Source organism: Chroicocephalus ridibundus, chromosome 5 (assembly GCF_963924245.1).
Source record: "Chroicocephalus ridibundus chromosome 5, bChrRid1.1, whole genome shotgun sequence".
Lineage (NCBI taxonomy): Eukaryota > Metazoa > Chordata > Aves > Charadriiformes > Laridae > Chroicocephalus > Chroicocephalus ridibundus.
Genome location: NC_086288.1, coordinates 20,831,971 through 20,846,631, shown reverse-complemented (window position 1 = coordinate 20,846,631; position 14,661 = coordinate 20,831,971). Strand labels below are relative to the sequence as shown.

The window sequence follows — 14,661 nt, the reverse complement described above, 5'->3', positions numbered from 1 at the left end:
GCTTGCCGTTTCAGAGCACAGCATGGCCTGGCAGCGGTCAGCAGTGCAGCACAGGCAGCAGCCGCCAGGGTCGGGGACTGCAAGAAACAATTTGCACCTTGTTTACACACTAAATATCTGTGTCTCTGTACGGGTAGCGTAGACCACTCCGCATTATTTCTGCTCTTAGCTTTTAAAAATACACAGATGTGTTCCAAACCCTTGGTAAACCTTTCCTTGAAGTGTAAATGTCTCTAAACATTAAACAGAGCTTTTAGTGATGAGCGTGGAGAAAAAAAAAAAAAATATCCTCACACTTAGGACGCGACAGAAAGCCGCCCCACTGTACTCTGGGTTCAAAAATCTCGAAGTTGCACTTCATAAAGACATGTTTTAATAAATTAACATTTATTGAAAATATCACATTAGCCTTTATTTTGCTCATTTGCCCCAGTGCAAAATTAAGCTATTTAACATGTAAATTGTAATAACAGAACAGCAAGCAGCTTCATAAAATGAAAGACCAAATACACTTATAATACGATCAGACTCTTTAATCTGGTGGATAAGAAACAGTGGGGTGGAAGGGAATAATCTGGTTTAGGGTCTGATACACAACCTATCCTGTTGTTTTAACACATATCTGTTATTAAAAGCCACCGTTTAGCAGTATAACATGCATCTAAAAATTGACAATACGGGGCATCATCCATTAAATATACTATTTGTAGACAAGAATCATTAAGGATGGGAAAAGGATTAAAATAAAAAGAAAAGCACCAGGGCTCTATGGCCCTCCTAGAAAGAAGTATTTTGCAGGGAGAATGTAATGCCATTTGTCAGCGCTCTACTGCGACATGCCGTAAGGACTAGCATTTGGTCCATTTCCTGCACGTTTGCCGTAGAAATGCGCTTCTTTGGAAAAGCAACCGTCAAGGCTTTGCAAATGCAAGGTTCCTTCAGACACCCAGTTTATTGGCCTGGGTGAGGACAACTTTCAGAACAGGCATGAAAGCAGAGGTCTCGCTGAAGTTGCTGGTGCTGACTATGTGTGTGTGGATGTTCAGTCCTTCCTGGTAGTTGCGGGTTTCGATACTCTTCACAATGTTGTGCAAACCGCTAATGATGGTTGGAGAGAGCTGAAAGGAAGCCAAGCAAGGCAGGTCAGCAGAAAATAAAAGCAGCACATACACTAAATGCCAGAAAAACAGAAATCTTGAGTGTAACATTTGGCCCTCAGGAAGGTGCAGCAATTAGTTCCTTTCTTTAAAGACAGCCACCATCAGAGCTGTACCACGCTGGGAGCAGTCACTGGGAAGTCTAACAGCAGCCTTCGACCAGACCATTCCTTCTCTGCAGTACTGCAGCCTTCACTGCCAGCCCCTGGATGCAATTCCCCGAGGTGGGAGACCTGCTTGACAGACTGTGGCACATGAGAAACCTACTGAGCTTTTATGCCTTTGGGGTAAAGTTAATTGCTCAGCAAAGATGGCCTGACAATGACAGAATCAGACCACTCTAATCCCAAGGTACGAAGAGATCTAAGCCCAGTCCTTTATTCTGTCACAGACCTCTTGGAAGGCTTTGGAAAAATTACCAGATCTCAGAAGTACTTGCACATCTGCCTTCCAGTGAAATTAGTGAGCCTCCAACGTCTAAATCTTCCGAGGTTTTTTTGACCCCAAGCTGCATGTCTCTCGCTTCCTGCTGGGAGTGGGGGAACTTGCTGTGTTGGCTCGTTCTGCCAGCAGCTGGGGACAGGGACCCTCCTGATGCATTCACCCAGTGCCTACTGCGAGTAGCTCTGCTCTCTGGCTCAGGGCAGTCCCCGCACACCTCCGCAAAATTCATGACGTGACCCCAAAACACTGAAAGTCTACAGAGGCACGTAGGGCCAAGCACTCCACCTAGCTATTTCTGGGAAATGCATGGAAACATACAATAAAGGGATCTGAACCACGCTTTTAAAGACAGGACGAGCCCCTGCTACATACTGCAGAAGGGTCCACACCACCAATGAAGTTCTTGGCCATACCTGCAATATTTGGGGGCGGGGGGGGGAGGGAAGAAAAAAATAAACCAGAACTTACTGTCTGTTCCCTAAGTTTGTCATATAGAAGCTCCAGGCGTTTATTTGCATCATCTAGTTTCCTCTTGGTTTGCTGCAAGGGAAATAAATACATTAAACCAGTGATTTTAGGAACACCATACCGATCCGGTATCATTGCAGAGTCCACACAGAACATGAAATTCCTTTCTCAACAATATTTTCCTAATACATCATTTGAATTCTTTGCTCTGACTTTTCTCCCCTGATTTTGCTAGGAAAGACTGTGTGATATGACTGTAGTTCTCCACGTGTAACCACTCTAGTTAGCTACAGAGGACAGTAAACTGTAGAGGGGCATCCCAAAAGCCACTGGTCATTTGCAACACCAACTGGTACAGCTGATATGGAAAGTGACAGAATCCCAAGTTGCAGCACAATTTTTATTCCTACGCTTCACTGGCAAAGCATAATGATAGCTGGAGAAAGCTATTACTGGAATCAGCAACGTCAATGAGAGCTTAAGGGCACATGCAGTCACCGAACGCTAAGCATGTACAACTCGGTCATCCTAATTATATTTTTCATTATGTGATTAGTAGAACCCGGAGTTGGTCTGTAAGTTTTTACTGTCAACAGAAAAGCTAACCCAAACTGTCCTTACAGGTCCTTTGTGCTTCTATGATTTTATATAGAGTAAACCACCCAGTGATGTGTCTGGAATTATTTTGCCACCGAAGGCTCTAAAAATGACCCCAGTATATTCCACCTGGAGTGCTACAGCAGCTGCTGGAGAAATGCATTTTTATCCGTTTTATTTTTTTAAGCAAACAGCTACAGAAATTGAAGATTTTAATCCAGAATATTAAACCAGTAAAAAAGTATCAAGGTTACAATTACAGAAGCACAAAAAAGAAGGTGGTCAACAGCAGTAGAAATGGCATCAGTGCACATTCCTCCTAAGTCATTCTGCACATCAATCCGTCTTCACTCAGAATACTGCCATTTGCCCCTGCCAAATGGAAAAGTTTCCTTGGATTAAATAATTGCCCAGAGAGAAAATAACAAAGCCTATGGGAATGCTCTAGCTCGGGGTAAAGACAGACTGGTGGCTGCCTACTGTGCTAGAAATTAGGGAAAGCTGTTCGTATGGCAAAGGGTATAAAATGAGAACATAGCACAGAGATCTCAGGCCATATGTGGAAAACCCCACAGCAGTAGTTATGTTGTCAAGGAACTGAGACAAGTAAGGAAAAAGTACCTGGGAGGAGCAGATAAGAAACTGGCTAATTCTTTTGGACTTGCTAACTCTCTCAGATACATGACTTCAGAACATTTGTTTCAAAACGTGTGAAAAGGCATACATGCTATTTTCATTTTACATGGCCAACTAGGGCAAAGCGGAGTAAATTGTGTTCAAGAAACAGCAAGGCATTTCTCCAGCCAAGAGAAATTGGGTAGAAGCGCAAACTGGTTGTTCTCCTCAGTCTTTGCTTCCTATTCCCATTTCCCCCTTTGGAGTGTAATAACTGAGTGCCTGCGTTTGTTCTGACAATAACTGATATACACAGTCAGGGTGGGTGTCTCAGTGCTATGTGCCAGAAATGCTTGCTGTGCCTAAGAAAATCAGAGAGTCTTAACAAGAAGCAAGCAAAGTATATTGGCAGAGCAGAAAAGCAATTCCTGGGGGCAGATGTGAACTGAATGCTTTTGACTTTTTTGTGCATCTGGGAGAGGGGGCACTCAGAGGTAGAAACGTCAAAGGGTCCATGCAGTCTACAGCTCCTATCCCTGCAGTCTACAGCCTAACCTTTAAAGAAAGCATTTTGAGCAACTGAATGCTACTGAACGAGATCTGTCCAAAGAAAGGTCTACGGCCTCAAAAAGCTTCTGTAAAGGAGTGCATGGGCAAGTCCACCCTGAAACTGCCAGGCTGAGACCCACAGGGTAAAGGAGTACATACATGCAAATGTCAAGTCTAAACTCCACCATCAGCTGAAATTGTACAGCAGACATAAGTGACACTGAACAACCAATATTCTCCCACAGCCACAGAGCCCTCAGACAGCTCAGCTCCCAGTCACCATAACAGGAGCGAGTCTGTGCTGCTGACCAAGCACATTTAGTGCACAAAGCCTTCTGCACGCCACCAGCCTGTCTTTCCATCATCCACCTTTCCGCACGCGGCAGGCACGAGCTGAACAGTCAGCATCTGGGCTTTGGGCTAGCATGTTATTTACTGACCACTGGAAATAAGCGAGAAGCTTTGAGACAGATGGTTCATTTATAAAGTACTGACTGCCACAGGAAATGTTTTTCCTATCCAACTCCAGTGGTCATGGTTAAAGGTCATAATCTTCCACTTCTCTGCTACCCATTGTTTCTTTTTTAAAATGAGTTTGTTATCAGAAATCACAAACGACAGATCAAAATCTGAGGCATGTACTCACATATATGAGCCTCAGCTCAGACCTGCCATAATACCAACTGCATCCTGCTCTGAATTACAAGAAGCAATTAAGCAAATGTAAAGGGCACGCCTTCACAGTGATCACCTGACAGAAGGAAGGACAGCCCTTCCTGAAGGTTTTAGAATTTTTAATTTTTTTTTTTTTTCAAACCATCAACATCAAAACCTCAACCGTAACCAATTCCAACCTTCCTTCTTAGGAGAGAAGAGCAGAGGGGACCGCGATGGGTTAGTTCGCTGCCCATAAACGGCACCATCATGCTCTGCCCATGCTGAGGGCTGTAAGGACCAGAGTCAAAGTGCTAGGGCAGCTGGGCTGTAGTCTGGCCCCACACTGCTACATCCTATGTGTATATGGCTTTTCTACGCATTGCTTGTGGCTGCTCAAAGCAGCCTTTAGAAGGAAAAAGCTATCTCAGGAGAGGCTGTGAGGGCTAGCTGGGCTGCAGGCACCAGCACGTTCAACCAAACACAGGGGTAACTCTGGGAACACCTCAGAGACCTACCGGATCAGAAGCAGACAGCAGGCACCTCTGGATAAGAGCTTCAAACGTAGTCTTCAGAATAAGGTGCTCCTCAGGGATGGGCTTCTTGGTAATCTTCTCTGTTGGCAGTGCCTGCACATGCTGAGAAACAGAGAGCAGGTGAGGCTTTTCCAGGCCACTGTGACCACATGTTGTTTCCAATTAAACCAAGTGGCATTATTAGCCAGCTTGGCACAACTCCTGTTTCTTCCCTGTGGGTGTGTGGAGGTGACATTATCAGCATCTGCCATTGCTCCCTCTAGAGAGCTGTCAAGTTGCAGAAGGAAGCAGGTTGTTGGTCCATACTGACTAGAGTATTAACTGCAAAGAGGTAGTGTCTAGGTGGAGATTACGGTAGCAAAATACCAGCCTGGTGCAAAGCTAGTGACTAGAAACTCTGCAGTACACTTTGGAAGTACAAGAAATACCTGGCCAGTAGGATCCCAGCCTGCAAGTCTCTGCTGATGTAACAAACCAAAACCGTGCAATGCTGGGGCTACGTTACCTGGATGGCATTGCCGATTGGGGCCCCAGGGGCCCCCTCCGTGCTGGGTTTGGAAGCAGCAGGTGGCACGATGCATGGCCCCAGGGTCTGGGGAGCAGGCGGGTAGCCACCCTGCAGCACCGGCTGCCCTGCAGGGAGGTGTGGAGCCTGGAAGCTGGGTGCGCCCGTGGGTGCTGCCGGAGCCGGCTGCATCTGAGACTGCGGATCTGCCAGCGGGCTCATGATGGGGGAGGTGATGGGAACCGGGGGAAGGAAGTTATCAGGAACCTGGGGAACAAGCAAATAGCACATTTACACTGTCATGGCTGCTGCAGGCGGAGCACAACACCCAGCTCTTGCAGACTTCCCAAACTGCAGCCAAGCAGAGCACTGAGCCCCCGGGATATAGAAATAACAACGGCAGGCAATGCAGGTAAACAAACCCATTCCTCTGGCTGCAGCTGCACACTAAGAAGTGCCCTGGGGCAGTAATATCCTCCAGCATTTCCAGGCTGTGCGCTCTGCCTGTCCTCCTGCCCACAGGCAGCAGGAGCAGTCTGCCCAGCCTGCCCCTGGCCACAAGAGCTGACTACAGCTGCACCAAATCAGAGCCACCCTCCCGCTCCTAAAGGTACAAAACAGAGGTCTGGCAGACCAGGACTAACAGAAGAGTTGCACTAACGAAAACTAACCAACACCCACATCTGTTCTTACTATTGGGTCATTATATTTAGAATTTTGTGTCTCGCTTTCAATGGTACGTTTTTTGTCCATGCAGTACATAAGTCACAGCTAGCAACACACACCAATAAAGCTTCTGAAAGCCTTTCAAGCTTCTGGCAAACAGGTTTGAGCTAAGTCAGATTATGAGTGCGTTTCAGATTCATCCCTAAGCATCTGCCAGCCTTTACACAGGGGTTTTTTGGAAATATTTGGTAGAGGGAAGAAACAACAAAATGAGCTGTGCATCATACAGGAATCCAAAGAAAAGAAAGAGTTCCCATGAGAATACACAACTTTTGTTGGGTGTGCATGGAAAAAAAGATTACAGAACCCTGAATGCTATGCTGAATGAATGATGCCAGAATTAAACTAGTGGTTTGGGACAGCAAGAGAAATATTCCCAATCCAGCAAAGTCAGTTATAAAAGCAATGAATCACAGCAATAAACCTTTGAGTGGTAGATAAATTCTTGGTTAGGTAGAAAACAGTTGCAAATTATGCTGTGGCTTGAAATGCCAGACAGTTCTTCTATTTTACAATAGCCCACCTGTGAGTCATTTTATAATAACCTAAACCACTGCCTCATACAGTGGACATACAAGGAAAAAAATACAGAAACATTTCTGACAGAGGTTTGTTAAATACCCAACAGGGAATGCAACAAACATGACTCCTCATTTAGAAGGGAGCCAACCCTCAAGCTCTGGCTATGACGGAAATTCTGGCTGACACCCACACACAGTGGTAGCAAAAAAACCCAAAACACTTGTTTGCAGAAGGCTGCTTCTCGAGCTCTCAGGTCCAGCAATTATTCTCACTGACAACTTTTCTCCTTCTACTTAAGAGCCTGAAGCACTGAAAGGCAACAAACCGGCTGCTGTGCCACAAACCTCCCAGCACTGGGGCAGTCAGGAACACACAAGGTATCCCGTATCAACCCTCCAAAAGCTTCTTAATCTTGTAACTGCAGAGACCAAAACCCAAAGGGTAAGAGAAACTTCTGCCTTCACCTTTACTCAGACCTTATCTTGCCGGCTCCAACTTTTTTTTTCCCTCCCCACACTTTACACACCCCAGACTGACTCTTGCTTCCCAAATGCACCAGGCTCAGAGAGCAGCAGATGACACTGACTGCCGTGGAGATACACAAGACTACAGCAGCACCAGGAGATGAAAAGGGTCGCTCTGCTCTGTGCCAAGTGTCCCCAGCTATTCTGTCCTGCTGCAACCTAAATCTGTTGTACAAAACTACATTGTCTCCATCACAAAAATTGTCTTACTCTCAGCAGATCTCTCAGGGTCAGACCCTTAATCAGGATAAATTGCTTTCAGCTCCAGTAAAGTCAGTAATCTGTAACAATTTGCACAGCCTCGTCATTTCACGTAAGTATCATCTCCTGCAAAACTCATCTGCTCTACTGCAGATGAAAACAACCTGAGGTATTTTCTTCCCTCAAACCAGGATCAGTGTTGTTATTAACAACCACAACTTTAGCAAAAAGCCACCATCTCTTTAGAGGCTTAAGTATTTTGAGAGAGAATGCATGTTGGAGAGGCATAATGGCCATTTCTCCTCATGAGGCGCAGCTTTTGTTTGCTGCTAACCCTTTTTTTTCCTTTTCCTGCCAACAAGTTTCCCAGGAGCAGCTTAAGTTACTGCTTTTCAAGTGGTGAGCGCTCAATTGTGTCAAGACAGGATTTCCTAGAGTACCTTCTTCTTCTTGGCAGCTCTGTTCAGGGCGGGAGGGTCGTTCCAGCCGTTCTGAGGCCCTGGGACAGAGGAAAAAACAGAGATTGTCAGTACCTCAGAGGAGAGCAGTGATGTCTTCTTGAGCTCAGCTGGGCCAGCTCCCCACCACAGCTCGACTGGCTACATCCTGCCCTCACCTGCCTGCTCCTCTGCCCTTCACTAGGGGCCAGAACAGCTCCTGAGCCAGCCAGAGCCCCCCAACACCCCAGCCATCAGACCCTTTGGGCTCTGCGCCCACTGTGCAGGTCTGCATCTTGACTAACTCTTCTCAGGTTTGATAGAAGTTGATTCTTTTTTTTTTTTATTTATTTATAATTAACTTTTTCTTCTGTTGCAGGGAAAAAAACTTTGAGCAGGCACGCCCTTTGAAAAGGCAGGCAGTTGCCTACCATGCCCAAAACACAGCTCTGCTACACAGACTTCAGTTACTGGTGAAAGTTTCTCCCCTCTGTATCACATGAGAAGAAACGAGAACCAGTTTTGAACTTTTTTTTTCCCCCATGATCACCATAACATCATTATAAACATTAATCATCAGCAGAGCTGTCAGAAATCACGGGTGAATAAGAACATTAAGCTGCATCTATTTCCCAAGAGCTGCTGCTGTGATTGCGTCCCATGATGGATTTATACGTGACAGTTAAGATGTGTTCCCCAGCAGCACAACACAGAAAGGAGAGGCGTAAGAGGCAACAGCAGCCTTAAACACGTCAGGCCAGATCCAGCCAACTGCCCTGGAGACACAAAAGAGCAATAAAACCAGGCTTCCCCTGCCAGCTACAGCATGTTTATGATGCTTTGTGTCCCAAAAGCAGAGCAGAGCTGCTGGAGCAAGGTGGCAAAATCTAGAGTTTTGCACCAAGGGGAATTTCTTTGAAACCGGAAGAAGCACAGAGGATGTCTGAGCAGATTCTCTCTGTGTCCGGGGTGTTGTTCTGTACCAAACCTTCTGCTCTTCCGAGAAAGCACGCTCCATTCAGCTGCAAGATTTGTACACCAAAGCTCACATTAGTGCATTAGAAATAGTTCTCCATCTTGTCATGGAGCACACTTAATTGGGACCACAGCATTATATTTCAGCATTACCGTGGCCTCACTGAGTAATCAGGATTTATTGCACAAAGCCACAAAAAGCTAACAAAACCAAATCCCTGCTCAATGGACTTTTTCACCACAGTGTTTTTCATTTAGCAGATGATGAAGTCACCTTTGACAGCAGAGCTTAACATCACTGCAGAATTTGCTCAATTTATCTGAAATTTCATATGCTCCTGAGCTTTTTTTAAACAAGTTCCACATCCAAAGCATGTTAAAGGGGCAAATGAAAAACAATTTTAAACCCCTTTCATATCTGCTTTCTCTTTAACCAAAGGCAGTGCCATCTCCTGACAGCCATGCGCCCCAGGGGCTCCTCTATTCCTCCCTATACAGAAAATCCCAGAGTATTTCTGATACAGGAAGTCTAACTTCTGCAGTACTGGCAGTGGTGACATGTTCAGAAAATCTCCCAGATTTTACTGCTGTTAACTTCCTGGAACATTGTGCTTTAAAAAGGGAAAGTCAGCATTTGTTTCTGTGGTTAAAAACTCCAGATATGTTGTTATTGGTTTTAATTAAGGAATTAAAAATTGATTTGATTAAAGTCAAATTGGCAAACAGCATCGCACTTAATGTTCTCTGAAGAACATATGCATTACTGATGTCTGTTCAATTAATTTCAGGTAGTGGCTGTAATTATTTTCAGGTTAGGTGGTACCTAGTTCACCTGCGAAGGGAGAGGCCTGGTCTTGAGTTGGTAGGCTTTCTGCAGATAAAATGCAAAGAGAACTAAAAAAAGATTTTCTTCGAAAATAATAAAACAAATGATCTCTAGTTTTGGATTAGCAATTTAGTTTCAATAATCACGAGAAGTCAGGAGAAAAAACACCAAAACTAATTACAATGCCAGTTCAGAGACAAGTCATTTGTCCAAACCACCCTGTGGAATTGCTTTTATATGCCTTCCCTGAAAATAAGTCTGTTGCTCTTTCCATGCAGTAAATCGGTGTTTCTAGTTGTTTCTAACAAACGTTGCAGAGTCCTGTTCCACTTTCTTATCTCTTCTGCTGTTCTCATTTTCTATTCCTAACAGCCAGCGCAGCCAACAGACCACTACTCTCAGCAACAATCTTCTCACCATCATTTTACCATTCCCAAAAGCTTTTCAGGAGATGCTTAAAGTACTTGACTTCAAGGTGGATGTTAAGTATCTTCCCAAATCAAGGTGTGCTCTCAACTGCATGCAGCCCAGCAAATGCTCACACAGCAGCTTTACACCATGCGAAAAGACATGTTGCCTGCTCAGACTGAGCAACAAATCCAAAAGGCAAAACACAGTAACAAAGCCTTTGCCATTTCAAAGAGAAGAGGAATATTGGGGTGAGATAACTCCTATCTCTGGTGCTGGTCTGATGCACTTAATAGTTCTGGTGTAAACCCTTCCCTTAGCTCAGAATTGCTCTATCACAATTTCAAGTAAGATGCAAGACTGAAAATTAAAACTCCCTTGAAAGCAGGTTCAAAGATCTATCACCAAAAAAAAAAAGCGATAGGTTGAAAAAGAAATTAAATGTGGGCTTTTCTGGCTTAATGGAACGGCAAGCACAGCTTAACTTACTAATGTTCTATGCATTTTCAAAACCCAGAAGATATTTGTAGAACTGCTTCTTTTTTAAGTGCATCTTTAAATCCAAGGCAGTTCAAAGGTCAGGTGATTTTCAAGACTTCAAATTTGAGATCTTTTTTCCTTCCTCCCTTATCCCTGCTTTTAGATGAATCACATTTGCAAAGTGAAACATGATTTTCCCAGATTAGATCATCACCACACACAAAAGCACACCACTTCAAAGCCAAGATCAGCATCACTATATGCTCTGCACTGGAACATTCAGAGTTACAGGTGAGATCTACATCTGGCTGTGGATTTCTGTGGTTCTTTAGGATCTCATGCCAAGGCGTCCTTTGCTAAGCAATGCGGCTACTCTGGAAAATATGTTGGTGGTTGAGCATATTAAGCATGTACGCTGTCATTTCTGCATTTACAAAGAAAGGGTTTTTTCCTTCTTGTTCATATGCTTTTTTGAAAGGCGTAATACAAAAATTGGAAGAGGACAGAGTGTGTTCCTCAGATACCTCTTATCTTTTTTTTTTCCATAGTTCTCCAGCTGGAGGCAGCCGTTGCGTGCCAGCAGCCCACACATGAGCCACCTGGCCTTGGCAACTCACCGTGCCCTGGAGTCCACCTCTGCATAGGTGACATTGGCAAGATGTATTACACTACTGTCTATGTCGATTACTCAATGATCGGTATTGTCATTAATGTTGCTAATTTCTATTATCCAGAGTACAGAACTTCACCCACCCTAAGCGCACCACAAGGACTATGTCACTTCACTGTTAATTCAAGAAACTTAGCAAGTGACAGATCTGAAGTGCCTGCCAGCAACACGAGTAGTAAAATGGATAATAAGGAACAACGTCCTTGTTCCTTTCATTTATTTGGAGGTGCAGAAGCTATGCTGTCTGCATGCTATGCTGCTGTTTCACATCCCAGGCCTAGAATCCTATCCAACACCTCTTCCTCGGTCCAATTCAATAATTCCTCTCTCTTAGAGATACAAGTTTGACATGCCCTGTAACATAGGGTCAGGAGATGTCACAGTACAACATCTCCAAGAACAGAGAGGACACTGAATCTGGCTGCAGGACAGAGGGAAAAGGCCTCTTCTCCCCTTGTAGCCCTAGCAGCTGCCCTACATCAGTCCTCTCTATTATTTGATAGAGCAAAAGACCATTTCTCCCCAAAACACGAGTGTGAGTGTGTGTGTGCGTGTGAAGGCAATGCCAGAGGTGTGGGCTCCCAGCCTCACAGACGCCAGGAGTATCTACTCATAAGCAATATGCCTTTTCTGCACCACATCATCCCTAACTCTCTTAAGAGTCACAGTGGGGTCCTTAGGGTCTGTCAGCAGAGTCAGGATCCCTGGAACATCCCTCAAATTCTGCCTAACGTTCCCTCTGCTCCCAACTTCTGAGATCTGGTCCTTGACTCTCCAGCCAGACCACCTGGATGTGAAGTATGTTTATGGCCAGGTTTAGAAAAGGACCGCTCGTACTTCCTGCACAGTCTGACGTATGCAAAGCTGTTGTTTCACAGGCTGCTAAGTGAAGAGACAGCTTTGTTATCACAAGCGAGGTCACTGTCCCACAGCAAACAGTTACATCCAGGCAGTCACAGGGAGACACTGCGCCCCACCTCAGTGCGTGCTCTCTCACCATGCATGCTCAAACATGCTTTTATGTGTCAGCCACACACACATGCTTTTTATTAACATTCAGGAAAGAGACACGTAAAAGCATTTCTAAATCACTTCTGATTCTCTTTTAAGGCATTCACAGCTACAGTAAATCCCACCACATTAAGTGGTTAGGAAAAAAATAATGGAAGTGAGCCACAGTAAAAGCTGTTTGAGTATGCTGCCAATCTGGGGCTTGAAATGCTGCACACAAACCAGGCACACTGAGAAAAATTACATTTGCAAAATTGTTCCATGAGGAGAACTGGGATCGTCTTCTCTGCAGCAATTAAGAAAACTTGCTCATTTTTGTATTTTGCTCTCCAGTTACCTATCAGGTTCTGACGCCAGCCTCACAAGGTTAAAACTGAGCCACCATACATCCACAGTATACGACAGCCTCATAACAGGTCAATGCTGTAGAACACCCTGTCTGGGGCAAGACAAAAGCCGAGTTTGTGGCAAGGTCTGACTTGCAAAAGAGACTGCTCACACTGCTCAGCAAGTGCTCACTGCAGCACCATAGCTGTATCACTGCCAGATGCACAGGGAAGATGATGTGTTTTAGAAATGCTTTGAATTGACCTCTAAGCACAAGCAAACTTTGTACAGAGCATTCTCAAGGAAAAGGTGCACATTTAACGGAGTGAGTAATAAAGCAAAACCCTCCCCCTCCCTGCCTGCCCCCCCGTCCAAGCGCAGACCTGTTCTCTGGGATGCAGGAAGGTCACTGGTTGCAGGCAGAGTACCTGTTGGTCCAGTAGGTAATGCATAAGCCACAGAAGTTGCTGGAGGTCCTGGCCTGCCATGCTGAAAAGATGTGCCAGAAGGAGGAAGAGGGAAGGAAGAGACAGGATTCAGGCTTGTTGGGGAGGGTTGAGGCTGCCCAGGGTACAGTGGGGAGGGCATGGAATGGGCAGGGGCAGAGGGCAGGTAGGGAGGGGTGGTGTTAGGGGCAGGGGTCGGGTAGGAGGCTGAAGCAGGGACAGCGATAGGCTGCTGAGGCTGATAGAGAGCTGGTCCCCCTGTTCCACAAGAGTACTGCTGTGTGGCCTGATATGCTACAAACAGGGAGAAAAAACATCGTCAGTGAGTTCATAACAGAGGAGCAGGTTTCATCTGCCTCCGCTTCCTTCTCCACCTCCTCTCTTCCTGCCCCTTCCCCCTCAAACTACTTACCTGCCCAGCCAACTCCTGGCTCCCACAACTCTGCCTGCACCTGCAGGACTGCTTCACATCTCAGCCCGCCATTGGGAGCGCGGAGCCAGAGAAAGGACCACCTTGGCTGTAAGAGCTCCCATTGTTCCCCAGCCTCTCCTGCCCAGAGCCACCATGACACCTGCGGTGGGGCCGCAGCATACGGACGTTGCTGTGGCTGTTTTCCGGACCACTGCAATCCTCACGGTGCCTCTCAGGGAAGGGAAAACCCTGTCCCAGGTTTGCAAAAAGGGAAAGTCTTGGCCAAGGAAGTGAACAGCAGTCTCTGGAAGTGAATGCAAGCTCACAGCCTTTCACTACAGGCTCTGCAGCTTAACTTCACTGCCTCTTCTCTGACCATCTATGCCCATATTTTCCTCCCTAGTGCCTGTACTTTCAGTCCCTTGCTTTGAGTGTATCAGTGCTCTGCCCCCCTCCCTCCTCACTCACCTCTACTACTGCCCTTGTCTCCTCATCCCCTTTCCCATCTTCATGGAGTCCCAATGAGAACTGGATGGCCCAGCTGCACACAGATGAGTTGGGTCCCTCTTTGCCAGGCCCGTGCCACTTCTCCAGGAATCACACTGGAGGGTTTCTGACCCCTTGGGAAGGGCCAGCTGAGGAATGAGTTTAGGAGCTGTGGCAGACACCTTCTCAGCAGAGGAAACAGTGTCTGACAGAGAGTGCCTGATGTCTGGACCCCACCAAGAAATGGCAATCCTCATATGTCATCTCAGGAGTTTTTCTTCCACCCCCCAAGAAATGTGAGACTGCCTTGGTCTGAACTCTCCCAACACCAAGGAGGGGACTGGCTATCCCCAAGTAAATGTGGCCTCATCACTTGGCTAGCCCACCCAGGTCGGAGGGAGAAGGGAGCTGCTGCTACTCACTCTGCGGGTACGTTGGCCGGGTCCCTGCTTGTGAGTACATGCTGTAATTGGGAGGTGTGGCTTGCTGCGGTGGCATGTTGGGGTTAACAGCACCTGGCATGATAAACCCTGGAGGAGGTGGGTTGTCTCCCTGTAAAAAGATTGCAGGAAAAAGGGTAGGGGGAGATAGGATTTAGTCACCAACGGTAATGCAGTGCTGAAGTAGAACTGTAACAAAATGATCAGTTCACAGTTCAAGGCCTGAAACCACATTCCCTGGAAGA

General features: G+C 46.0%; 1 protein-coding gene across 10 annotated transcripts in view; it reads right to left on the bottom strand.

The window, feature by feature from the left end:
* Positions 1 to 366: 366 nt before the first annotated feature.
* Positions 367 to 14,661, bottom strand: part of SEC31A (SEC31 homolog A, COPII coat complex component) — a 45,056-nt gene continuing 30,761 nt past the window's right edge. For 2 of the 10 annotated variants that reach the window (XM_063335126.1, XM_063335130.1), the window contains 8 exons: positions 14,399 to 14,528; positions 13,016 to 13,372; positions 9,734 to 9,781; positions 7,939 to 7,997; positions 5,526 to 5,792; positions 5,003 to 5,122; positions 2,070 to 2,141; positions 367 to 1,118 (listed from right to left, as the gene is read on the bottom strand). In XM_063335126.1, coding sequence (XP_063191196.1) covers positions 939 to 1,118; positions 2,070 to 2,141; positions 5,003 to 5,122; positions 5,526 to 5,792; positions 7,939 to 7,997; positions 9,734 to 9,781; positions 13,016 to 13,372; positions 14,399 to 14,528 — 1,233 coding nt within the window. In that variant the 3' untranslated portion in view covers positions 367 to 938. The remainder of the gene's footprint in view (positions 1,119 to 2,069; positions 2,142 to 5,002; positions 5,123 to 5,525; positions 5,793 to 7,938; positions 7,998 to 9,733; positions 9,782 to 13,015; positions 13,373 to 14,398; positions 14,529 to 14,661) is intronic. The other 8 variants (XM_063335127.1, XM_063335131.1, XM_063335128.1 and 5 more) reach the window with 4 other exon arrangements.